Source organism: Sorex fumeus, unplaced genomic scaffold, assembly GCF_029834395.1.
Source record: "Sorex fumeus unplaced genomic scaffold, SorFum_2.1 ptg000213l, whole genome shotgun sequence".
NCBI classification, from domain to species: domain Eukaryota; kingdom Metazoa; phylum Chordata; class Mammalia; order Eulipotyphla; family Soricidae; genus Sorex; species Sorex fumeus.
This window is the reverse complement of record NW_026606270.1, coordinates 565,007-589,804: the sequence shown is the minus strand read 5'-3', so window position 1 is coordinate 589,804 and position 24,798 is coordinate 565,007. Positions and strand designations below refer to the sequence as shown.

General features: G+C 55.7%; 1 protein-coding gene across 1 annotated transcript in view; it reads right to left on the bottom strand.

The window, feature by feature from the left end:
* Positions 1–1,987: 1,987 nt before the first annotated feature.
* The window catches only part of PTGIS (prostaglandin I2 synthase), a 35,334-nt gene continuing 12,523 nt past the window's right edge, over positions 1,988–24,798 (bottom strand). Inside the window, exons 5-10 of the mRNA XM_056108473.1 lie at positions 23,195–23,346; positions 15,521–15,702; positions 11,009–11,162; positions 10,139–10,320; positions 6,687–6,838; positions 1,988–4,931 (exon numbers count right to left, since the gene is read on the bottom strand). Of these exons, the coding sequence (XP_055964448.1) occupies positions 4,787–4,931; positions 6,687–6,838; positions 10,139–10,320; positions 11,009–11,162; positions 15,521–15,702; positions 23,195–23,346 (967 nt within the window). The 3' untranslated portion in view covers positions 1,988–4,786. The remainder of the gene's footprint in view (positions 4,932–6,686; positions 6,839–10,138; positions 10,321–11,008; positions 11,163–15,520; positions 15,703–23,194; positions 23,347–24,798) is intronic.

Sequence of the window (24,798 nt, the reverse complement as noted above, 5' to 3'; positions counted from 1 at the left end):
GTCACTCCCTTGTCGTTCTCATACTGAGCCCACCTTTCCGCAGGCAGGGCACCAACATGCCCTTCCGTAGTCTCACACCGGAAGCACATGACGAGTTACTTCTACCCGCTGTGCTATTTCTCCAGCTCCCCATGAGGAGTTACTTCTTAATGTCCTCACCTGGCCCAAGGAAATCGAGTTCTTCTGGCGCTGGTGTGAATGGCACAGGGGTGCGGGAGGCCAACGTTCTGTCGCTGCAGAGCTCTGACACAGGAGACACCCAGGGAAGTCCTGTTTCTGCACAAGACCCTCACTGTGACAAACGCTTCTCAGACCTGGCTACCTTCCCCCTCCAGGGGACACAGCCTGGTTCCTACGAAGACTACATTTCCCAGCCTCCTCTGCAGCAAGGAGCATCACGTGACTGCGTTCTACCCAATGGGCTGGAAGCAGAGGATTTTTCCCTTCTCTGCTCTTCCTGCTCTTAGGAAGCTGGACAAACCCCGCTGGAGTTCAAGCAGCCTTACTGGCTGCTGGTAACAGAGGCTGGGGGGAGGGGGAGTGGGTGACAGCAGGAAGGATCCTGGGGACTATGTAGTTGCCACAGCCCCTCCTGTCCTGTATCTGTGGGACAGGGAGAAGCTTGCTGAGCGGACGTTGCTGCCAGCCCAAGGTGCCTGTCCCTTGCTGTCAAACCCAGTTCCACCATGATGGGGGGAACATTTGGGGATCGAGAGGAAAAGCCCGCTTCCTTTTTTGTCTTTTCTCCAATTAATTCACACACACACACACACACACACACACACACACACACACACCCTTCGTTTTTGATAGGAACAAGTGCATCCCTGGGTCAGAGGGCGTGCAAACAAGGGCAGGCAGGATGTCTTTCCTGCTGGGTTTCCTTTGCCCGGGCCGCGTGCCTCTCCTCACCGTGCCTCCTGCTGCTGGCCGGGTCGTGGATGAGACACGGGAGGCTCTCTCAGGAGGCAGCCTCACATGCCCGAGTCCTACTTTATGTGTGGTCGGGGGGGGGGGGGGCTGGGTGCTCTGGGCTTACTCCTGGCTCTGTGCTCAGGCATCAGTCCTGGAGGGGCTCAGGGGGCCCTATGGAGTGTGGGGGTCAGACCCGGGTCAGCTGCATGCTAAAAGAAACGCTTGATCCCTGTGCTACCTCCCCAGCCCTGGAGCTCAATTCTGCCTATACAGAGGCAGGTGGCCATCCTCTCCTGCCCTTTGTCCGCCCTCCCGTGTGAGCCCAAGCTGCAGGGTGGCTGGAGGAGCCATGGGCACGTCCCAGGCAGCCCCGACCCCGCGGCAGACAGAGCCCTGGGCTCCCTTCCCGGGCACGGTGCTCCGTTTTACAAGCACAGCTGCCAAGCGAACCGCCTGAGGGGCCAAGCCACCACTGCTACACTCCCCAGGAGGCTCCCGCTGGAGCCCTTAACACCGGCCAGAACATTCTCACCAGCAGCGTGGCAGGAAAATAGACAAAGTTTATTAACACCGAGAGGCTTAGCAAACGCCAACACAGAAACATGGTCTTTATCCAAAGGAAACAAAAAGGACACGTTGGGCCAGGACACACCCTCTCGGAGCCGGTTTCTCCACCCGGAGAACGGGCAGGTGGGTGGGCATCAGCTCATCGGACCCCCAGGAGTCCCAGAAGCAAGCTGACCGGGAGCTCTGTCCAGGGCAGCTGCGTGAGGCCAGCCCGCCCCTGCCCTTCCCTTCTGCCCTGGGACCAGGGGATCAGCTAGGATGCCCGTGGCTACTGCCTCTTCGGGAAAGGAAGCTGGCTGCGTGCCTTGGGGGATACCTGCCTGGGGGCCCCTCCCCAGGAAATCGATTTCTCAGCCACTTTCTATTTTTGGCTGAGAGTGATACGTATCATCAGTTCCCAATGGTGAAAAAAAGTTCCCTTTAAACACACGTGAGGGGTGTGTGTGTGTGTGTGTGTGTGTGTGTGTGTGTGTGTGTGTGTGATGTGAGCTTCTTTAAAGGGAAAGATCTGGTGAAGGGCCACACACCAAATCTCACACTTAAATCATCGGCGTGCTCAGGACGTGCTTCATCAGGTTCAGCTAAGCACGTCTTTCCCAGGACGTGCAAGCCTGTGAGCCCACGGGGAGGGTCTTCCTGTGTGGGGGGTCTCGTGCTGGCCGAGGGAGGCCCCGTCTTCCCAGCTCAGCTGGGGGAAGAGCCCCCCTGGCCCTCTCTGGGCTGGGGCTTTGGCGTTTTTCAAAGAGAAGAACAACAATGAGGATGAGACCCAGGGAGGCTGCTGTAGCTTCTACCGCACCAGCTGGAGCCGCCAGCTGGGACCTGCTCCTTTGAAAGCGGGGGGGGCAGCACGGATGCGCCCCTTTAAGGGATCTGGCCCCGTTCTGAACGCCATTGAGAATCCAGTCTCGGTGGCAACGGAGCCCTGATTCAGAAGGGGAATGTCAGAGGACTCCCCCCGGCACACCCCATCTTCCTGAAGCTATTTCTGCGCCCTTCTGCCTTGTCTTCCCAGCCGGGAGGAGGCGGCTGAGGGTTGCCATGGAAACCGGCTCCTTCCTCCCACCGGAGGCTGCCAGCCCAGATTTCCTGCCGAGTTAAGAAGCAGGCAGGAGTGGGGGTCACCCAGGCGTGAAGATGGGTTTCCCTGGGGATATCCCGCCTCCTGCCAATCACAGTGTCTGTCTGGGAATCCTGGGGGGTGCCTGGAGGCTCAGGGCCAGGGAAGACCCCAGCCCCCAGCGCTGCTGCTCTGAGGAGATTAGCTGGAACTCTGCAGAGCTCCATTCCCCTCTCCTCCTCCAGCAAGAGACACGAGGACCTGTGTGTGTGAGTGTGTGCGTGTGCATGTGTGTGCATGTGTCCATGTATATGGTTGGGGGTGTATCGAGGAGAGTCTGTGCTGCATGTGATTGTCTGTGTCTGTAGTGGTGTGTGTTTGTATCTGAAAGTGTATTTATTTGACTGTGTCTATTTGTAAGCATACATGTCTGTGTGTACGCGAGTATGTATGTATGCATATAAGTGTGCATGTATGTATATGTGAGTGCATGTATGTGCGTGTACAAGGGAGCAATTGTATGTGTGTGGACATATGTGCATGTGTGACCATGTGTGCATGTGTGTATGCAGGTACATGTATGTCTGTAAGCATGTGTGTATGTATATGTAAGCAGGTACGTGAGCATGTGTGTATGCATGTATGTGTATACATATGTGAGCAACTGTGTGCAGATATGTGTATGTAACTGTGTGCATGTAAGCAGATATGTTTGTTTATACATGTGAGCATGGTATGCATGTATATATGAGTGCTGTGCGTGTCTGCATGTGTACACATGTGTGTGAGCATGTATGTGAGTACGGTGCACGTGGGCATGCGTGTGTATGCATGCGTGTGAGCATGTGTGTATGTGAGTACTGTGCATGTGAGCATGTGTGCGTGCATGTAGGGGTGCGATCACCCCCCACAGGTGCCTCTGGCTCTGTCAGCTCTCTGACACCAAACACAACTTCCCCTCCACCCACCTCCGCCCTTTGTGTCCAAGGCTTGCAAAGCTGCCCGCCAGCCCTCGCTACTGGAGTGGTGTGTCTGTCTGCTGGATACAGAGCTGTGTGACCTTGGCCAAGTGACTTGCCCTCTCTAGTCCTCTGTGCAATCTCAGCCTTTCTCTCTGCTCCTCTCTGGGAGGAGGGCATCACCATCCCTCATTCCCAGACACAGGGTGCGGCTGGAGTCAGTTCTGCCGGACCCTGGGGCCATGTCGTCACACAGGACTGAGGGATCCAGGAGATCAGTAGCCCCTGAGTGGCGGCTTCTCCCTCAGGGATGCAGAGTCCAGACCTCACCACCAAGCTGCGGTTCCCAGGACAGGCTGTCCCCAGGTGAGGGGACCATCTCCCCTTCTGCATCTAAGGGGGCATCTCAGACTGCAGTGTCTCCCCGTGCCAGGAGGCGGGTGAAGGGGCAGAGGGGACCCGGGGGTCGGGCGGGGAGGGGGGGATGCCTCAGCTCCAGGTGTCTGGGAATACACACCAGTAAGGCCACTGCTGACTGCCTGGGTGGGCGCCCACCCAGGCTCCCCACGACGAGACAACAGCAACGGATGGGCGTGTTGTTTTTCTTTTTAATCGAAAGTGTAACAAAGCCGCTGCGGACTGGATGGTGCCCGCGGCGAGCTCTGAACTGCAGTGGGCACCAAGGCCCCTCTCCCCCTGTCCCTTGAAGTCCCACCGCTTCCTGCCTCCAGGCAGCTCAGCCCTGGGAAACCCCCCTGGGGATCCGGGGCTCTGGGAGCTGCCCTGCTCTTGCCAGCCGCTGTGGGGGGCAGGGAGCGCCTTGTGCACCTGGCGTGTGCCAGCCGGCATTTCCCCAGACGAGCAGTGCCCGGTGAGGGGCACCCAGGGAGCAGGTGCCGTGGCCACCTGGAGCTGACCTAAGCCTGGAGGGCTGAGCTTGTATCAGGGGGGTACTGGTCCCAAAGGCCAGCGTCCCTCAGACCATCGGAGCTAGAGCGGGGCACCGGGCTCTCTGGGCACTGGGGGCACAGGGAAGCTGTGGGGGGCAGAGAGGAGAAGTGGAGCCAGAGCCAGAGCCCTTTGCAAGCTGCCCCGGAGCTTCTGGAGCCTTCCCTACTGACACGCCCCTCGTCCCCCCTTCCCTCCCCGAGGGGAGAAAGGAGGAAGGAGGGCCTGCGGGCAGAGCTGGGGGGCAGAGCTGCACCCCCAGAAGCAGACACAGAGCGTTGGGAGCTTGGGGGGTCGGGCTGACCGGAGCGGCGGGTGCCAACGCCCACTCCAGGACTCAGGGCCGCAGGCGGTAACGGACGCGCACGTCGTGGGCAGGCTGCAGCAGACCAAAGCCGTACCTGCTGGGGTCAAACGCGGGGAGCCCCTCGTCTGGGGCCAGGAGCTCCAGGTCCAGGTGGGTCAGCGCAAGGACCATAAACCTGCAGGGGACACGGGAGAGAGGGCTGCAGGGCTGCTCTAGCGTTGAGTGCGGCTAAGACACGGACCCAAGGGCTCCGTGGGACACCCATGCCCGCCCTGTGGCAGGTACGAGTCTCTGCATGGCCCGGCTGTGGCAGCAGAAGGGAGGAGGCCCCAGCACCTGAGCCCAACACCTGTCGGAGACGCCGGAGTTAGCTCCTGCGTGACTGACAGCGCCAGGCCACGGAGGGGTGGAAGGTGAGTTTCACATGGCTGATGTGTCACTGCATCAGCGAGGAACGGGAGGAGGACGTGAGAACAGTCTCCCCGTGGGAGCGAGCTGAGCAGGAATCCATAAACACACGCACGCGCACACACACGCGCACACATATACACACACTCACACACACTCACACACATATATACACTCTCATACACATACACACATATACACACACATATATACACACACATACACACATATACATGCACACACACATATATACATACACACATACATATACACACTCACACACGCACACACACATATACATATACTCAGACACATTCACACACACTCTCACATATACACACACTCACACAAAGCAGACACTGAGCAGGAATTACACAAATTCAAACACAGGGAAGAAATCACACATACACACACATACACATTCTTACACACACTTTCTCTGACACATATTTAGATACTGAGCAGGTATCTCTCTCTCTCTCTTTCACACACACACACACACACACACACACACACACACACACACCGAGCAAGAATTCACACACACACTCTCACACCCCCTACACCCTCTGCTCCCCGGTTGGTGTGTATATGGAGGGGGAACGCAATGCTAATTCCAGGGCTGGACTTCGGAGACTTCTCACCCCTCACCTCCCTCCACCATCAAACCCAGGTGGAAGCCTGTGCTTGTGGGGCGCTCCCTTGTGCGCACCCCGAGGGCCACAAGCTGGGTGGTGGGGTTTCTACTCTGACCCACCTCATCCGTCTGACCTTTCCTGGTGGTCAGGACCCGCTCCCTGCTTAGAGTGGGGAAACAGTCACGAAGGTCCCCTAGCTTACCAGGACTCGGGGGGTGAGGAGGACAGAGTGACAGACGGCACAGGGAGGAAGGCACTTGCCTGGCACGTGGCTGTTGCAGCCAACTCCAGTAAAATCCCCAGCACCACATATGGTCCCACGAGCACCACCAGGGCTGTCTCCTGAGCACGGAGCCAGGACTATCCCCTAAGCACCACTGGGTGTAGCCCAACCCCCACCACACCCCCTAAGAAAAGAAAAGATAAAAGGAAAAAAAGCACATAACCCTGGTCTGTCTGTGATGCTGGAACTCGAGCCTGGGGTCCAGGAGGAGACTGGTGGGTGCTCAGCCCCCACAAACACGCAGGAGGCAATGAGAGTGTTGGGCTGGTACTTCTGAGGGCTCCGGATGGCAGCTGCAAACAGCTGGCCCCGGCCACAATGCAGCTCCGCGTCTGCTGTGCTGGGTGCTGGGACTGGACCCCAGACTCACAAGGGTGACCTGTGGCCAGATCTGCTTTGGCTTTTTACCTGAGTTTGGGTCTTTGAAAGTCAGCACACACAGAAAACGACAGCTCTGTGGATCGGTGGGTGCGGCTGTGCATGGTCGGCTTGGAGCCTTTGCCCTGGACCATTCTCCCGGCTGGGCCCTGCATCTCACCTGCTGACCCCCAAGCACATGAGACCCCCTTACACACACACACACACACACACACACACTCACTGTTTGATGCTGCTGACGGCAAAGCCCTTCCCCAAGCACTGGTTGTGCCCTGCGCCCCACGGCAGGCTGTAATTCTTCAGTCGCTTCCCGCCCTTGTAGAAATCTTTCTTCTCTGAGCCGTCAGGGTTCAAGAATCGGTTGTATTTAAATTCCTAAGGAGGGAGAGACACAGCAGCTGAGTGTCCCTGGCAGGTTCAGTCTCCCAAGGGAGATCTCTGGAGCCTTCTCAGGACGGGGGTGGGTGAATCCCTGCCCTGCCTGAAGGCCCAGCACCTCACCCGTATCCGACCTCCGCTGGTCCAGCTCCGAGACTAATCTCGGAGAGACTCCGAGCTGCTGAAGCTCCTGGAGTGTGCGGCCACATATGTGGCCATGCATCACCTCCAAACCTCACAGCACTGACAAATCCGGAAAGAAGCACAGCAGATTGGATGGAGATGTTGCAAAGAAGCCCAATCATTGAGCAGAAACAGTAGCAGCAACTCACAGCCCAGTCAAGACTCCCACAATAACTTTAGCAACACCATTATGGGATATACACTGTAGCAAGCAGCGTAAAGTAGATTATCTTGTGCCTGCTAGGGGGCAGACTTGGGGAGTGGGGTGGGAAACTGGGGACACTGGCGGGGGGGGGCGGGAGGGCATGCTGGGATGGTATTAAGTGCTGGAACACTGACACCTAAAACAACTGGATTACAAACAACATTGCAATTCGCGGTTCTTCATATAAAGCTATAAACGTTCCCAAAAATTCCTAAATGAAAGAATGTCCAGTTACAACTCTCCCAGCTCACCTACAACTGAGCAAGCAAGAAGAAAAAGGAATGAGGATGCTCAGAGTTCACCACAATCTTGCTTCCCAAGATAAAATCTGGAGACATGGGTGGGTGGGTCGGAGAGAACTGGCTGTTCTTTAAGAGGTCAGGCGGCCTCTGTATGCTGACATGGGTATAATGTGTCACAGCAGTGGCTGAGGGGAGACAGCAAGTTCTGGAACAGCACTGCCTGGCCTCTGTGCGGGTGAGCTTTGTGTATGTCTGCAAAACCCTAAGAACGGTGCCAGGGGGCGGGAGCAACAGTACAGCCACTAGGGCACTTGCCTTGCACACAGCCGACCCGGTTTTGATCCCTGGCATCACATACGGTCCTTCAAATCCCACTAGGAGTGAGCCCTGAGTACAGAGCCAAGCATAAGCCCTGAGCACTGCCAGATAGATCCCCCCCCCAAAAAAAAAGGAAAAGAAAGTCAAATATTTCTGGCTATAGTGTAGACAGTGAAGTCGAGGATTTTATCTGAACACAAGGTTTAGCACAAAGTCATGGTGAATGAAAGGGTAGAATAATACATACATGTGATCACCGGGTAGGGCGGAAGCAAGCTTCTCAACAAGTGGTCTCAAACCCCTATGGCGGTTGTGTGACTGAATGTGGGGGAGAGCAGAAGAAAATCTGGCAACAGCGAGAGGTTTCCCGATCAGCAATAACCGAAAAATTAATTCATGGAATCCAGCTTGGGAGACCCCTTCTCATAGCACGGGAAGCGAGAGGCTGCCTGCCTCCCTGCTCTGTCTACTCTCTTACATAAAATCTCTGCTGAATTCAGAAAAAAATTAACTCCCAATCAAACGCATAATGAATCCGAGGTGTTTCCAGCAGCACTTACCAGTGCTGTATTTCTCAGGCAAAAAGTGATCACGAGTGTTGAGAAGAGTTAAAGAAGCCCTGAACTAGAAGATGGAAGGTGGTTTGGTGGGTGGATGGGTGAGTGGGTGGATGGTGGAATGGTAGGTTGGTGAACAGATGATGGGTAGGATAGACAGGTGGGAGATGGATGGATGGGTGGATGGAGGATGGGTGGGTGGGTGGATGGATGGATGGATGGATGGGTGGGTAGATGCATGATGGGTGGGTGGGTGGGTGGATGGGTGGATGATGAGTGGGTGGACGGATGGGTGGGTGGATGGGTGGATGGATGATGGGTGGGTGGGTGAATGGATGGATGGATGAATGGATGGATGGGTAGGTGAATGGGTGGTAGGTGGATGGATAAATGGATAGGTGGATGGATGGATGGAGAGGTGGGTGGGTGGATGGATGGATGGGTGGATGGATTGGCGGGTGGGTGGGTAGATGGGATGGAAGGTCAGATGGATGGGTAGATGGGTAGATGGTGGGTGGATAGATGGATAATTGGATGGATGGATAGATGGATGGATGGGTGGGCGGGTGGGTGGATGGATGAATGAGTGAATGGATGGATGGATGGATGGATGGAAGGATGAGTAATTGGATGGATAATTGGATGGATTATGGGTAGATGTATATATGGATGATGGATGATGGATGGATAGATGTGTGGGTGGATGGGATGGAAGGATGGGTGGATGGGTGGATGGATGGATGAGTGGATGGGTGGGTAAATGGATGGATGGGATGGAAGTACAGATGGATGGGTGGATGGGTAGATGGGTGGGTGGATAGATGGATAATTGGATGGATGGATGGATGGATGGATGGATGGATGGATGGATGGATGGATGGGTGGATGGATGGGTGGGTGGATGGATAGATGGATGGGTGGGTGGGTGGGTGGATGGGCAATTGGATGGATAATTGATGGATTATGGGTGGATGTATATATGGATGGATGGATGGGTGGATGGGATGGAAGGATGGGTGAATGGATGGATGGATAGATGAATGGATGAGTGGATGGGTAGGTAAATGGATGGATGGGATGGAAGGACAAATGATGGGTGGATGAGTAGATGGGTGGGTGGACAGATGGATAATTGGATGGATGGATGGATGGATATGTATATATATGGGTAGATGGGCTGGAAGGATGGGTGAGTGATGGGTAGATGAGCTGGTAGAGGGATGGGATGGAAGAATGGGTGGATGGGTGGATGGATTGGCGGGTGGGTGGGTAGATGACTGGGTGAACAGATGATAGACAGTGGGTGGATGGATGGATGGATAGATGACAGAGGATGCATGGATGATGCTTGGATGGAGGGGAATACGGCATAGGGTTTGGCACACAATGAGCACCCCAATCTGTCAGGAATAGCCATTTTGCCCCAGAGTAAGTCTAGAAGAGAGAGCAAAACTGTGAGAGTGCTTTGGGGGCCAGACCGGTGGAGTTCAGGGCTTAGTCGAGGCTCTGTGCCTGGGACTGTCCTGCATCAGACACATGCAGGCGAACGCCTCCTCCTTCCCCGGGGACTGTGCTGAGACCCTGAGCAGCCGCGCTCCTGTGCGGGCTGGGTACTACTAAGGTTCTGTGCAGGACTGCACTGAGCCCCCCCACAGCTCCCGGAGGAGGAGAGCTAAGATGGGGTGAGGAGAAGAGGGGTGAGCCGGAGGGTGGCAAGGCCACAGCAAGCAGTCAGGTGCCACCCAGAGGGGCTAGTCTCTGCTCCCCGTCTTGTCCCTGGCCCGCCACTCACCTCTGGGTCCGGGTAGATTTCCAGGTCCTTCTGGGGACTCAGGAAGGGGAAGAGGAGGAGCCGGTCCCCACGCCGAAGGCGGAACTGGCGCCCGTCTGCCAGGGACAGGGCCAGGTCTGCCACCACCTCGCGGGTGATGAAGGGCGCGGCGGTGAGCCGGAGGCTCTCACTCAAGGCGCTGTCTGCGGGGGACAAGGAGGGCTCAGGGGGGGGCTTCCCCCCACCGCGGGACAGCACCCACCTCCCACCCACGCCACACGCACAGGGCGGCTGGACAGAGCACGTGAGGCTGCAAAGGTCGGGTGGTGGGTGGGGCCTTGGCCTGGAGGCCTCAGGCTGGGTGCGGGCCTGGGAGGCACCGGGGGAACATGGGGTGGGGGGCTGGGAGGAGCAGCGATGTCGGGGTCTCCCTCGGGAAACAGTCCCTGCCCTGCTCACTCTCGGGAGTTAAGTTGTTGATTTTATACCTCAACTGAGCTATGACTGGCTGGTCAGTGCACCCCAACACTCTGCCCCTTGACCTGGCCCACGACGGGCATGTGACCCCATAGACACGGGCGTGCAGATGCGCCCTTGCCAAGCCAGAGGAAAAAGGGGTGCAGAGATGGACAGGCGAGTCCAGGTGGCAAGGTGGGAGCCCCTAGATCCACCTGTGCCTGAGGCCAGCCCTACTGACCAGTTGGCATCTTCCCCCAGTCAAGTCACTTTTCCATATCCTACGAGCGGCAGTGTCCTCGTGGGTCCGAGAGCACGTGACTGCTAGGCCGAGGAAGCCCAGGGGATCAGGGGGCAGCTCAAAGGACAAGGTTGGGCCCTGAGGGTGGGGACGTTTGTCTAGGGAGACCCCGGGGCCCCAGAACTGAGACTCACCGAGCACAGGCAAGCTATCTAGAACCTTCTGTGGGAAGGCGGGCTTCTCCGGGGGCTCCATGGCGCTCTCGAGTTCTTCACGAACTGCAGACAGTGCCTCGGGGGTCCTGAGCAGGAAGAGCAGCAGCCAGAAGGCAGCGGGACCCATGTTCCCCTGAGGGTGGGCGGGCGGGCTGGGTTAGAGGATTCGTCTGCACCACCCTCCCGGGCCCGGGCTTGAGGCATCTGTCTACACCACCCACCCAGACCTGGATATGAGGCGTCCGTCTATACCACCCTCCCAGGCCCAGGGATGAAGGTCCGTCTACACCACCTTCCCAGGCTTGGGTGTGAGGGTCTGTCTACACCATCCTCCCAGGCCCAAGTGTGAAGGTCTGTCTACATCACCCTCCCAGGCCTGGGTGTGAGGGTCCGTCTACACCACCCTACCAGGTCTGGGTGTGCGGGTCTGTCTACACTACCCTCGCAGGACTGGATGTGAGGCGTCCATCTACATCACCCTCCCAGGCCTAAAAGTGAGGCGTTAGTCTACACCACCCTCTCAGGCCCGGGGATGAAGGTCCGTCTACACTACCTTCCCAGGCCTGAGTGTGTGGGTCTGTCTACACCACCCTCGCAGGACTGGATGTGAGGTGTCCGTCTACATCACCCTCCCAGGCCCGGGGGTATGAGGGTCCATCTACACCACCCTCCCAGGCCCAGGAGTGAGGCGTTAGTCTACACTACCTTCTCAGGCCCCGGGATGAAGGTCAGTCTACACCACCTTCCCAGGCCCAGGTGTGAGGGTCCATCTACGCCACCCTCCCAGGCCTGGGTGTGAGGCATCTGTCTACACCACCTTCCCAGGCCTGGGTGTGAGGGTCCGTCTACACCACCCTCCCAGGCCTGGGTGTGAGGCAACCATCTACACCACCCTCCCAGGCCCGGGTGTGAGGTGTCCGTCTATACCCCCTGCCCAGCCCAGATCATGAAGTTCCACACTCAGACATCCTATGGTGATCACCAGTGTCTATCTCAGCCGGGGAATGGCCAGAAACTATCGATCTTGGCAAAGCCCAGGACCCGTTCCCAGGCCAGCCCAGCCTGCCTGGCCTCCAACAAAACTGGTGACCTGTGACCTCAAAGGCAACCCCAGAGCCAGTCGGTGGCAGGTGGTGACGGAACAGGATGCTCATTAAGCGTCCTCTCAACAAGTGCCCTGGGGAGGCAGCATGGGGCTGTCCAGCAGGGCAGATGGGTCAGTGAAGCCCATCTGTGTGTTCCACTGGGTGTTTAGTCATCACACAATGGTGACAGGACACCTGAAGACCCTTCCTCAAATATTTAACCTTCAACTATTTGCCTTATTGCAGGTACAAAGCAAAGAGGCAATAATAAATCATTGCAAAAACTCTAAGTTCCGGGGCTGCAGAGATAGCACAGCGGGAAGGACGTTTGCCTTGCACACGGCCGACCTGGGTTCGATCCCCGGCATCCCATATGGTCCCCCAAGCACCGCCAGGAGTAACTCCTGAGTGCAGAGCCAGGAGTAACCCCTGTGCATCGCCGGGTGTGACCCAAAAAGCAAAAAAAAAAAAAAAAACACTCTAAGTTCCTTGGAGCCAGAGCAATAGTGCAGTGGGCAGGGTGCTTGCCTGGCACCCAGCCCACCCAGGTTCGACCCCTCCCATCCCACAGAGTCCCCCAAGTCTGCCAGGAGTGATTCCCTGAGTGCAGAGTCAGGTCAGCCCTGAGCACTGCTGAGCATGGCCCCAAAACAAAACAAACAAACAAAACCCCCATAAGTTTCTTGAACAAAAATTATTTAAAACACCCCAAAAGGGTAGGAAACGTAGCTCAGTAGGAAAGCATTTGCCTTTTATTTATTTATTTCATTTATTTTTGCTTTTTGAGTCACACACGGCGATGCACAGGGGTTACTCCTGGCTCTGCACTCAGGAATCACTCCTGGCGATGCTCAGGGGACCCTATGGGGTGCTGGGAATCGAACCCGGGCACCCACGTGCAAGGGAAACGCCCTCCCTGCTGTGCTATCGCTCCAGCCTCGCACTTGCCTTTATGAGATCCTGGATTCCATCCCAGAACCACCAAAAAAAAGAGAAGTTTAACCCCCCCAAAGGTTAGATTGGAGGGAACTGTCTGGTAGCTTTCACTCTTAGAGGTTAGATCAGGAGGGGACTGTCTGGTAGCTTTCTTCGACTTCAACCTTGATGGAACAGTTCTGCACTCAGGGGCTGAGCAGGTGGCTTCGAAGTGTCCGGGCGCCCTGAAGTGAACTCGGAGGGACAGACCAACAACCCTGCCCCCTAATATGGAATATTAAAGAGACATTAGGCCGCCTGTTTATCCAGCCATTCTATTATTAGACGCAGTTCCACGCAGGCAAAGGACATTTGCACAGATACTTATCAAAGTGCTGATGTATCAGCAAGAGACTGGAAGCGTCGATACAGGAAATCAATGACGATGCCTGGTCACTTGCAGGATGGCCAGAATGGGGCTGCCCAAAGGAGTCAGCTGAGTGCAGGCATCCAGGGGACACCGGGACAGCCGACAGCAAGTGCTGGGCAGGGCTCATCGGGCGGCCCTCCACCGAGGACACAAGGGCCCCCAGGCTGCGCTCAGGCAGGGGCAGGGGGTTCCAGGCAGGGGCAGGGGACCCGGGCAGGGAAACGAGCTGACTTCCTGCGTGACTGGTGCAGGGAAGCGTTTGAATGTTTTATACGGGGGCCTTGTTTTAAAGAGAAGAGAGAGTCATCGATCTTTTGTGGCGATGGCCAATGACAGAGGAAGGACGTACCTCCCACAGTATTTTATAAAATTAAAAGCTGGGGTTTAGTCATGGCCTCGACCGCAAAGACAAACATCTGGGCAGAGGCACCGAGACAACCAACCGCGGCCGCCCGCGCTGATGAAATGGCTTTTCCTGAGCTTCTGGGATTCAGCGCCGACAAAACGCCAGAGCCCTCCCCCACCTGGTGATCACACCTTCCCCCTGCCAGGAAGGAAAACTAAGCACCTGGATCCCTACCACTGGCCAGCACTGCATCCCTCAGGGCCTGTACTCTGAAATGGGTCCCCAAAAGCCAGGTTTGAAACCCAGTTCTCTCTCTGTCTCTCTCTCTGTCTCTCTCTGTCTCTCTCTGTCCATCTCTCTCCTGTTTTTTTTCCCCCCACACCTGATGGTGCTCGGGGCTCACTCTTAGCTCTGTGCTCAGGGCTCACTCCTGGCTCTTTGCTCATGGCTGACTCCCAGCTCTGTGCTCAAGGCTCACTCCTGGCAGTGCTCAGGGCTCACTCCTAGCAGTGCTCAAGGTTCACTCCTGGCAGTGGTCAAGGCTCACTCCTGGTGGTGCTCAGGGCTCACTCCTGGCTCTGTGCTCAGGGACCATTCCTGGCAGTGCTTGGAGAACCATATGGGGTTGTCAGGAATGGAAACCCAGGTCGGCCACAGGCAAGCGCCCTCCCGCTGTGCCATGTCTCCAGCCCCTGCTGGCTGAGTCCAGGCACTCTGCCCTAGGTCTGGGCAGCCCCTTCTGTCCCCTCCCTGGGCCCACAGAGACAGGATGAAGTTCCAGCCCAGGGTCAAGTGCAGACCTGGTGCTCAGAAGTGGGCCCCTCCCCCAGCCTGTTCTGGGGGAGCACCTGGGGGTGTGGGAGCACTCAAGCCCCTCCCGGCCCATAGCATCTGCAAGGTCATTTGCTATCCATCACTTAAGTCACCAAGGAGGTGATAAATAACACAACCTCGGCTTCTGTTCGGCACCAAGGACCCATCCAGACGGGGCCAGTGCTCCTTAATTCCAGACGGCAGCGGGACTGGGGCTGCTCAGAGGCCCAGGGAGATGCTGTGGCCATCACAGAGGGGACCGATGCGTGCGTGCACGCCCATGCGTCCGTGTGGTCAGGCAAGCACAAAAGACCCTGAATTCAAGACACTGGAGGTTACGCTTCTTCCGTGGGCCCCTGTCCTGTCTGCCCAGGAGGGCATTTTCAGTCTCCATCCACACAATGGTCAGACAGACCCCTGCTACCAGCCAGGGAACCCGAGATCTGGTGCCCAGAGACTCACAGTAGACTCTGACTCCTGCTACCTCGGTTAGTCCCACAGAATGGGGAGGGACACACATCCACATACGTGCATACAATATGTGCAGACATGAAAACATGCATGAACATGTTTTATGTTAGTCCCAGAGAATGGGGGAGACACATGTCCACATATGTGTATACAATGTGTGCACACATGACACACATGAACATGTTTTCATGCTAGTCCCAGAGAATGGGGGGAGACACACATCCACATACGTGCATACAATTTGTGCACACATGACAACACGCAAGCACACACATGAACACGGGCACGCCTCAAGGAAGACACACCCGCGCCCACCTCATTCCTACACGTTCCTACACGTCGTCTCTGCTCGGACACGGGGTGCAAGCCAGCGCGGGCTCACGCCCGTTCACCTTCGCCCGCACACGCCCCACGCGAAACCCAGCACGCACCTGCGTGGCCCAGAGCTGCAGCAGCAGCGCCCGCGCCTGCATCTGCTCCGACACGCCCAGCTCCTCCAGGAACAGCAGGTAGCTCTCGAGCCACGCGCTCCGGTGCGCGCGGCCGGCCAGCCGCGCCGGGGACAGCAGACTCCACAGGCGAGCTTTGACCTTGCCCACTTGCTCGAGCTCCTCTGCGGGGACAAAGCACAGAGTGTGGGTTACAGACCAGCCTCCGACCCCGGGCCCCAAGTCAGACCTCCAGGAAGAGGCCACGAGGGAGCCCTGGGAGAGGCGAGCGGGGAACCGTGGTTGGCCCTGTCTGGCCTGGGGGAGAAGCACAGTCTGAATCGAAGCCAGGCTGGAGCCATAGCACAGCGGGGAGGGCGTTCGCCTTGCATGCGGTTGACCCGGGTTCGATTCCCAGCATCCCATGGGGTCCTCCAAGCACTGCCAGGAGTAATTCCTGAGTGCAGAGCCAGGAGGAACCCCTGAGATGGCCTGATGTGACCCAAAAAGAAGAAGAATTAAAAAAAAAATATGCCCAAGCATTAAAAACACTCTCACTGACCCTCCACAAAGCAGCATTTTTGGGGAGCCCCATCCACCCTCTGGGTCGGAGCTGGCTGCACCTAAGGGTCGCAAGTGTTCCAGCGTGGCGGCTGTTCAAAGGCCACATTCCGTGGATTCCCTGAAGCGCCCAGGCCCTGGGAGGGGACGCGTCTCCTGGGAACTGCAAGAAACAGCCTCCTCGGCTGCGCCAACTCTGACGGCCCTGGAGACCGGTTGGGAGCTTTCCCATCTCGGGGTGTCTCTCCCCCACTTAGGCTCATCTGGTCAGAATCTCGGGGGCAGCCCAGGCACGCGGTGCTTTGGGCGGGAGAGGGTGGATTTAGATGGGGCTGTGGACACCGCCTGGGTGGGCCACGTGGGGAAGGGCAGTGGGACTCGAAAAGACCGGAAATGCTGGTATGCCAAGGCCACACAGCCCATCCCAGGGCCAACACAGTCAGCCACACAGTGAAAGGCACAAACAGACCCGGAGAAACACCTCCAAGTCCTACTGCGGATGAGGGCTTGGCACCCAGAGTGCATAAAGAACTTCTGCAACTCAGTGGCGACCTAAGACCCAGTTAAAAGGGACAGGCCGAGGACGGGAATCCAGACATGTCTTGGAAATGGCCAATAAGCACAGAAAGGACCATTAGCACTAGGGAACTGCAAATCGACACCACCTGGCGCCTTCGGGGGGCCAGGAGGCAGTTCAGGTGGCAGCGCATGGCCCTGGCACACTAAGGCCCCTAGCAGCACTGGGACATTTGTAATATAGGATAGTCATTGTTTTTTTTTTTTTAAGTAAAAGGAACTGGGAAGATGGCTCAAGCGACTGGGGCATGAATTCTGTATGTGGGGGCCCGGGGATTCATCCCCAGCACCACACGGTCCCCCGAACACCACCAGGAGTAGACCCTGAGCACTACCAAGTGTTTATGGCCTCCCAAAAGATATACAAGGAATGAGGAGGAGGAGGAGGAGGAGGAGGAGGAGGAGGAGGAGGAGGAGGAGGACGAGGAGGAGGAGAAGCAGAGGAGGAGGGGATCATAACTATGAAGGAAGCTGTGGAAACTGGAACTCTGCAGTCTGGCTGTGGGAAAAGTTAGGCAGTTTCTCAGAAAGTGAACTAAAGAGGAGCTGGAGCGACAGTACAGTGAGAAGGACTTTTGCCCTGCATGCAGTAGACGCAGGTTCGATCCCCGGCATCCCGTATGGTCTCCTGAGCACCCCTAAGAGTGATTCCCGAGTGCAGAGCCAGAAGTAACCCCTGAGCATCGCCAGGGATGGTCCCCAAACAAATTAAAATTATTTTTTAAATCAAAAATGTATTAAAAAATTAAAATTTGAACACCCTCAGAATACCACAGAGCGCTCAGGAATCCTCCCCCCCTCCCAATAACCCAGAGAAAGCTTCTCCAGAAAGCTTCGATTCTGCTAAGAGAGACTATCCTGAGGAGACTCTTCCTCAGGAGCCCCACAGTCAATGTTCTTTGTTTGCTTCTATGTTTGTTTTTGCTTTGGGGGCCATACCCAGCAGCACTCAGGGCTTACCCTGGCGGTGCTCAGAAGTCTAGACATGGGTGCAGGGGGATTCAACCAGGTGGGCACAGTAAGGCAGGTGCCTTCACTGCTGTTCTATCTCAGCAGCCCAGACTCAAGTCCCCCAACATATCTTTTTTCTTTTTTTTTTTTTAAGAAAAGCAGGCTCATGTGAATAGCCATAATAAAAACAACAAAAAAAACCCTCAAAGAGTTTATAGGGGCGTGCCTTTAAAACACAAACAGAAAACTTTCCTTTCAATCCTAGTCTTTCCAGATTTAAAAAAGAAAAAAAATCTCTCACATTAAAAAACAAAAACAAACCAAAAAACAAAGGCAAAGCCCCAAAACAGCCAGTGCTAGCAGCCTCCTGGGGAACGGCGGGTCCTTGCCCCAGCGGCGCCTGGCTGACTCTCCTGCCTGTGATGCTCAGTGATCCCATCCCCGTTGGTGACCTCTCGAGTTTGCTTTTCCAAGCAACATGCCCTGCATAGCTTTGTCTGAGTAGCACTGTAGCACTGTCCTCCCGTGGTTCATCGATTTGCTCGAGCGGGCACCAGTAACATCGCCATTGTGAGACTTGTTACTGTTTTTGGCATATCGAATATGCCACGGGGAGCTTGCCAGGCTTTGCCATGCTGGAGGGATACTCTCGGTAGCTTGCCGGGCTCTCCGAGAGGGATGGAGGAATCGAACCCAGGTAGGCCGTGTGCAAGGCAAACCCCTTACCCGCTGTGCTATCATATCACTCCAACCAAAAGTGAGAGTAAATCCTGTTTGTTGTGTTTTGCTTGGGGGCCACACCCAGAGGGCTCAGAACTATTCCTGGCTTTGTGCTCAGAAGACCTTGAAGTGCTGGATCTCCAACTGTTGACCTATCTCTCCGGTCAAATTGAAAATCACTTAAGTTAAATGAGCAATATAATACCACAAAGTCAAGCTAAATGAAAGTCATACTAAGTGAATAGCGTTTGACTCCAACTGCTTTTTTTTTTTTACTACTAATTGCTAAGTAAAAATATTTTAACTTTCCTCAAGCAGCAGAGATGGTTTTCAGGTACTTATTCACTAATCGATTTGATTTTTTTTTCTTTTTGGGTCACACCCAGCAATGCTCAGGGGTCACTCCTGGCTCTGCACTCAGGAATTACTCCTGGTGGTGCTTGGGGGACCATATGGGATGCCGGGGATCGAACCCAGGTCGGTCGCATGCAAGGCAAACGCCCTACCCGCTGTGCTATCGCTCTGGCCCCACTAATCATCTTAACAATACAGACAGACTTCACAGTAATCCGCTGTATGCTCAATATTACGAGCATGTCTGCAGGATAAACTCCTTGCACTGCAAGCGCAGGATCAGGGACACGTGCATCGTACATTCCGGTTGGTTCTGCCCCAACAGGCGGAGACATCACTGGGCAAACACGGGGCCTCCCAGTCCCATTTGTGGCTCCGTGGCGCCGGCCCCACAGAGATGCCTTCTGCAACATCGCCACCTGCTGCTCAGACTGGGAAATGCAGCCCTCTCTGCCCAGCCCCGGGGTCCTCACCTGGTACACTGGGGGCACCTCCCCCAACACCCAGTGTCTCAAGAGGGTCTCGCTGGAGAAAAGGGCGTGGCGAAACCACTCTTCTCCTAGAGAAACATTTGGTGCTGGACGTGCGAGGAACTTTACACACAGGAGTTTGCAATCAGCCTGACCCTCTTGACGACAAGAGGAATAGGGGAGCAGGTGGGGCGCTTGCTTTGCACGCGACCCATCCGATTCAATCCCCGGCACCCCATATGGTTCCCTGAGTGATCCCTGAAGTACAGAGTCAGGAGTAAGCCCTGAGCACCAACACGTGTGACCTAAAAACGAAACAACGAAGCACAAATTTCCTCCTGGCTCTGCCAGTTTCTATCTGTGCCAGTAACACCGGTCTCACTTCCTGGGGTCTCCACTTTCTCACCTGCAAAATGGGTATGATAGTACCAGGCTTCCAGAACTGAGGGCAGGATTGAACAAGATAATGTACTGCCTAAAGAAAGATGCTTGGGGCTTGAGCAATAGCACAGCGGGGAGGGCGTTTGCCTTGCACGCGGCTGACCCGGGTTTGATTCCCAGCATCACTCCTGAGCACCGCCAGGAGTGATTCCTGACTGCAAAGCCAGGAGTAACCCCTGTGCATTTCCTGGTGTGATCCAAAAAGGAAAAAAAAAAAAGATGCTTAAAGGCCTGAGCGATAGTACAGTGGGGAAGGCGTTTGTCTTGCACGTGGCCAACCCGGGTTCAATCCTTGGCATTCCATATGGTCCCCCGAGCACCACCAGGAGTAATTCCTGAGAGCAGAGCCAGGACTAACCCCTGAGCATCACCAGGTGTGACCCAAAAAGCCAAAAAAAAAAAAAAAAAGATGCTAAGAGACGTGAATAGGCAATTGGGAAGAGGAACCGTGAAGGTGTTTCACAGCTGTAGGCAGAGAGCTGCACCAGGCAGCAGAGCCATCCAATGCCCTTCAGATTGGCAGGGATTTGAAGGCTGCTAATTGCACATTGAGATTTGTAGAAAATGCAAATTTAAACAAGTTATCCGCCTCTGCCCATCAGATTGGCAAACAAATTAAAAGACTGATAACATCTGGTGGGAAATGAGGGGCCTCCTTCCCTCCTGGAAGCAGATGAATCTCACCAGTTCTGGAAATGACGGATCAGGGGTCAATAAAAATGGTAATGTATGTGCCCTCTGACCCGGCCAACCCACTTTCAGGAAATGGTCAAAAAGAAGTAAAATCAGCAGATGGCAGAAGAGATAACCCAGTACAATGGGATACCGAAATAGCCACTGGACAAAAGGAAACAATTATCAAATTCTACTGCAATCAGATAAGTGGCTTAAATACTGACCAGCAAGCAAGCTGGAGTGTCTCGAGTTTTCATGTTAATTTTATATCCTACTTAGCTGGATTCTTTTCTGCTTGAGATAATTTTATCACTGATTCCCTGGGGGTTTCCAGGCCTAGTGTCCGACCTTGTATAAATAGGTTTATTTATTTCCTCTTTTATCAGTTCTTACATGAGAAATTGATTTCTTCTCTCTAATTGCATGGTCTAATATCTCTAGAAAATAGCTGGATTGACAGGAGAGAATGAACAGTTTTATTGGCCCTTTTTTTTTTTTTGCTTTTTGGGTCACACCCAGCGATGCTCAGGGGTTACTCCTGGCTCATGCACTCAGGAATCACTCCTGGCGGTGCTCGGGGGGACCATATGGGATGCTGGGAATCGAACCTGGGTCGGCCATGTTGGCTGCGTGCAAGGCAGCCTTACTCGCTGTGCGATATCGCTCCAGCCCTTATTGGCCCATTTTTAAAAGTCAACAAATTACAGGACTGAAGCAATAGGCTAGCGGGGAGGGCATTTGCCTTAATGCCTTCGACCCAGGTTCGGTCCCTGGATCCCTCTGTGGTCCCCTGGGCCCACTAGAAGTGAACCCTGAGCGCAGAGCCGAGAGTAATTCTTGAGCACATCTGGATGTTCTGCCCCCCAAAAATAGTAACAAATTACAGTAAATAGAAACAATTTTGGTAAGTAAATATATAGAGAAGCTCTGGCTATGCGCAGAGTCTGTCTCTATTTTCAAACTAGAGTCGCTCCACAAAGTGTCATGAAAGAATGTAACCATTCCAACCAGGCAAGGTAGCACTGGGTGTGCATTTTATTGCCTCTTACTGAAGACGTCTTCTGAGCTGTCAACTACCAGAACTCCTTCTTGTTCTGTTGTTGTTGTTTTGTTTTGTTTTTTGGGTCACACCCTGCGATGCACAGGGACTACTCCTGGCTCATGCACTCAGGAATTACTCCTGGCGGTGCTCAGGGAACCATATGGAATGCTGGGAATTGAACCCGGGTCAACCGCGTGCAAGGCAAACGCCCTCCTCGCTGTGCTATTGCTCCAGCCCCAGAACTCCTTAATGTAAGCAATCTGATGGTGGAAGGTTTTGCAGTTTTAACTATCTAAAGCAAAAGAGATGCTGGGACGTTACAAGCATTACACCAGACAGTGCATAACCAGTTATCGGGCAAATCAATAACGTGCTCACCCAACAGTGCTCTCTTCACAGCTACACTCTAGGAAGTTCTTACTTTTTTCCCCATTTTACAACTGAGGCCACAGAGGCACCTAGAAGCCAGGAAGCCTCTATCAGATCCTCCCCCCCACCCCCAAGCTCAGAGTCTTCCCAAACCACCCTCCCCCCAGCCCCCACTTCTCTTCAGAGTCAGGAGCGGGCCAAGCAGCAGACAAGCCCCCAGCTCAGAATCACCAGCACAGACAGAGGGAAGCCTGAGGCTTGGGTTCCAGGCCACAGCAGCCCTGAGGTTTACCAAGAGGATGTCCCCTCTGGCCACATGCGGGGAGGCTTCTCCAAGCTGGCGTAGCAGATCTCAATGTGTTGGGGTCCAGGGGCAACTCTAAGGGACTGGACAAGTCGACCAGCACCTCTGTATCCCCAGGCCCAAGGCTGGGAATGTGCCCCTGATCCTAGTTCCTAAGACCCCTAAAGCCGGTGTTTCCCAGAGACCCTGGGCCAGGGAGCAGACAGAATTGCCCAAGTGAAATACTACACAGCAAGAAAAAAGGACAAACCATCACTATACACAGTGGCCCAGTTGGTGCACGTGCGCGTGCGCTCACACACACACACACACACACACTTACACACAACGGATATGGAGACAAAGAGACAGGTGCAAAGGGGAAGGCACTGAGGGCCTGACTACAGGAGAGTAAACAGGGGACACTTGCCTGAGTGGGGAGCCCTGCTCAGAGGCTTCCTGACGGACTGGGGGGAGGGGGCTGAGCAAGCTGTAGTAGGTGACAGACACATTCACCTCTGTGCTGTGACTCTGGGGACAGTGTGCTTTTCTGTGGCAAATTGGCTCCGTAAGACGAGAGACAGGGGTATGTGTGCATCCGTCATGCACGTGTTCATTCCCCGAAAGAGACAAAAGACTCTTCACAGCAGGAGACAGGCGTGACGCCAAATCCATGCTGCGTGTTTTGAGAAAGCTCAGCCCAGGCCGTGGAGGCGCAGGGGTGGGGGTGGGGAGATTTGGTGGGGGGGGAGGTCTCTACTTGCTCTTCCCAACGGCTCACTGCTGCCTGCATGTCTTATGAGCAAAAAAAGAAAAGCAATGAAGATAGTCCCACATACGAGCTGGGGTAGCCCCCTGACCCTGTCAGCTGTGGACACACAAACACACACACACACACACACACATACACATCCTCCAGGAAGATTCCCCAGAGCAATCCCATCTGCTCTGAGCCAGACCTCCCGTCTTCTTGGTTACCCCCGGGGAGGGGGAGCTCACTGCCTCCAGGCTCCCAGAATGCCCTTCCTCAGGGGCTGGGGCGATAGCACAGCGGGTAGGGCATTTGCCTTGCACGTGGCAGACCCAGCATCCCATAGGGTCCCAGGGGTGATTTCTGAGTGCAGAGCCAGGTGTGATCCCCCCAAAAAAAAACAAAACAAACAAAAGAAGAATGCCCTTCCTCCACATCTGTCCCCAGGGCACCGGTGCCCCACCCGCCAGGCCCGGGTTCTCACCTAGTGACAGGGTGCCGTGGGCCAGTCTGGGAAGCAGCTTGTCGAGCTCCCGGAAGGTGCGGAAGACGTCGGCCGAATGGGCCCGGTCCTGGGCCTGGCTCCCGGGCGTGCGGGGCACCTCCTCCACTCCGTACAGCGTCAGGTAGCCGGCCCTGGGGACCGCGGGGGGTCGGAGGGGTCAGGCGCTTCAGTGTTTGCCCCCCCAGGCCCCGGGCAGCCTCTGCCTCCTGCTCTCTGCCCGGCCGTGGAGGAAGCGAGAACAGCTGATGCTCCCATGGAGAAACCACATGTGTGGGGGACAATGACCACCAGCAAGCCAAGGGGGCAGCAGGCGGATGTGCTAGTGCCCGGGGGCACGACCAGCAGGAAGCTGGAGTGCAGGAACGGCGTGCTCAGGGGAAGGCTGGAAACTGGAGGGTGCAGAGCTGGAGTGGGTGACCAGAAGGAGGGACCAAAGGCCAAATCTCTGAGCCAGGAAGGTGTGGTAAGGGCAAGGAGCACTGTGCGATGAGCTGGGGGCACCTGGCTGCTCCTGCAGAGGGATTTAGGGAGGGCTGCCTGGAGGAGGAGGGTCAGTGCTCAGACCTGCGGGATGGGCAGGGGAAGAGGCTCCTTAGAGTGGGGGCAGGTGCAGCAGGAGTGGGCGTGGCTCCAACGGGGCGGGGAGTGAGTGGGCGTGGCCTGTGGTGGGTGGGGCCAGGGCGGGCAGCGCCGGGGCAGGCGGAGCTGGGGGAGGGTCTGGGACCCCCAGCCCCACCCCCAAGTAAACAAGCTCCCGGGCTGGGCCTCTGTGTACATCACACACACCGAGAGAAGCGAGGGAAGCGTTTCCCCACCAGGCCCAGCGCCACGGGCCCGTCCCAGGCGAGAAAGCACAGGGCTAACTGTCCATGCGGGGGTGGGCAGACCCCCAGACAGTGGCCCCCAGACGCCCCGTGCACCCCACCCCAGATCCTCCTCGGAACTGGATCCCAGGGGTGGGGGGTGTCCCCCAGGGGTAGAAACAGGATGAGAGAAGAGGGGTTGGAGGGGCTGGAGTGATAGCACAGCGGGGAGATAGTTTGCCTTGCACGCGGCAGACCCGGGTTCGAGTCCCAGCATCCCATAGGGTCCCCCGAGGACCGCCAGGAGTGATTCCTGAGTGCAGAGCCAGGAGGAACCCCTGTGCATCGCCAGGTATGACCCAAAAAAAGCAAAAAAAAAAAAAAAAAAGAGAAGGGGAGGTGGAGGGGTGGAGGGGTGGAGACCACCGGGGTCTATTCCTGCTGAGCCCCTCACCCCCACAGTGCGGGGAGGGGGCCGTTTCAATCACAAGGAAGGAAGGAAGGAAGGAAGGGATGGAGGGAGAGAGGGAGGGAGGGAGGGATGAAGAGAGGAGGGATGGAGGAAACATGGGTGGAGGAGAGGCAGACGGTCACAAGGGTGAGTCAGCAGGTGTGTGATGAGCAGGTGACTAGGTGGGTGGGTGGGTGGGTGACCTGTGGTTGGTCAGGTGAGTGGATGGACAAACAGGGACATGGGATAAATAAATAAATAAATAAATAAATAAATAAATAAGGGACAGACAAATGGCTGAAACTTCCAAGGTCCATGATCTCTGGGAA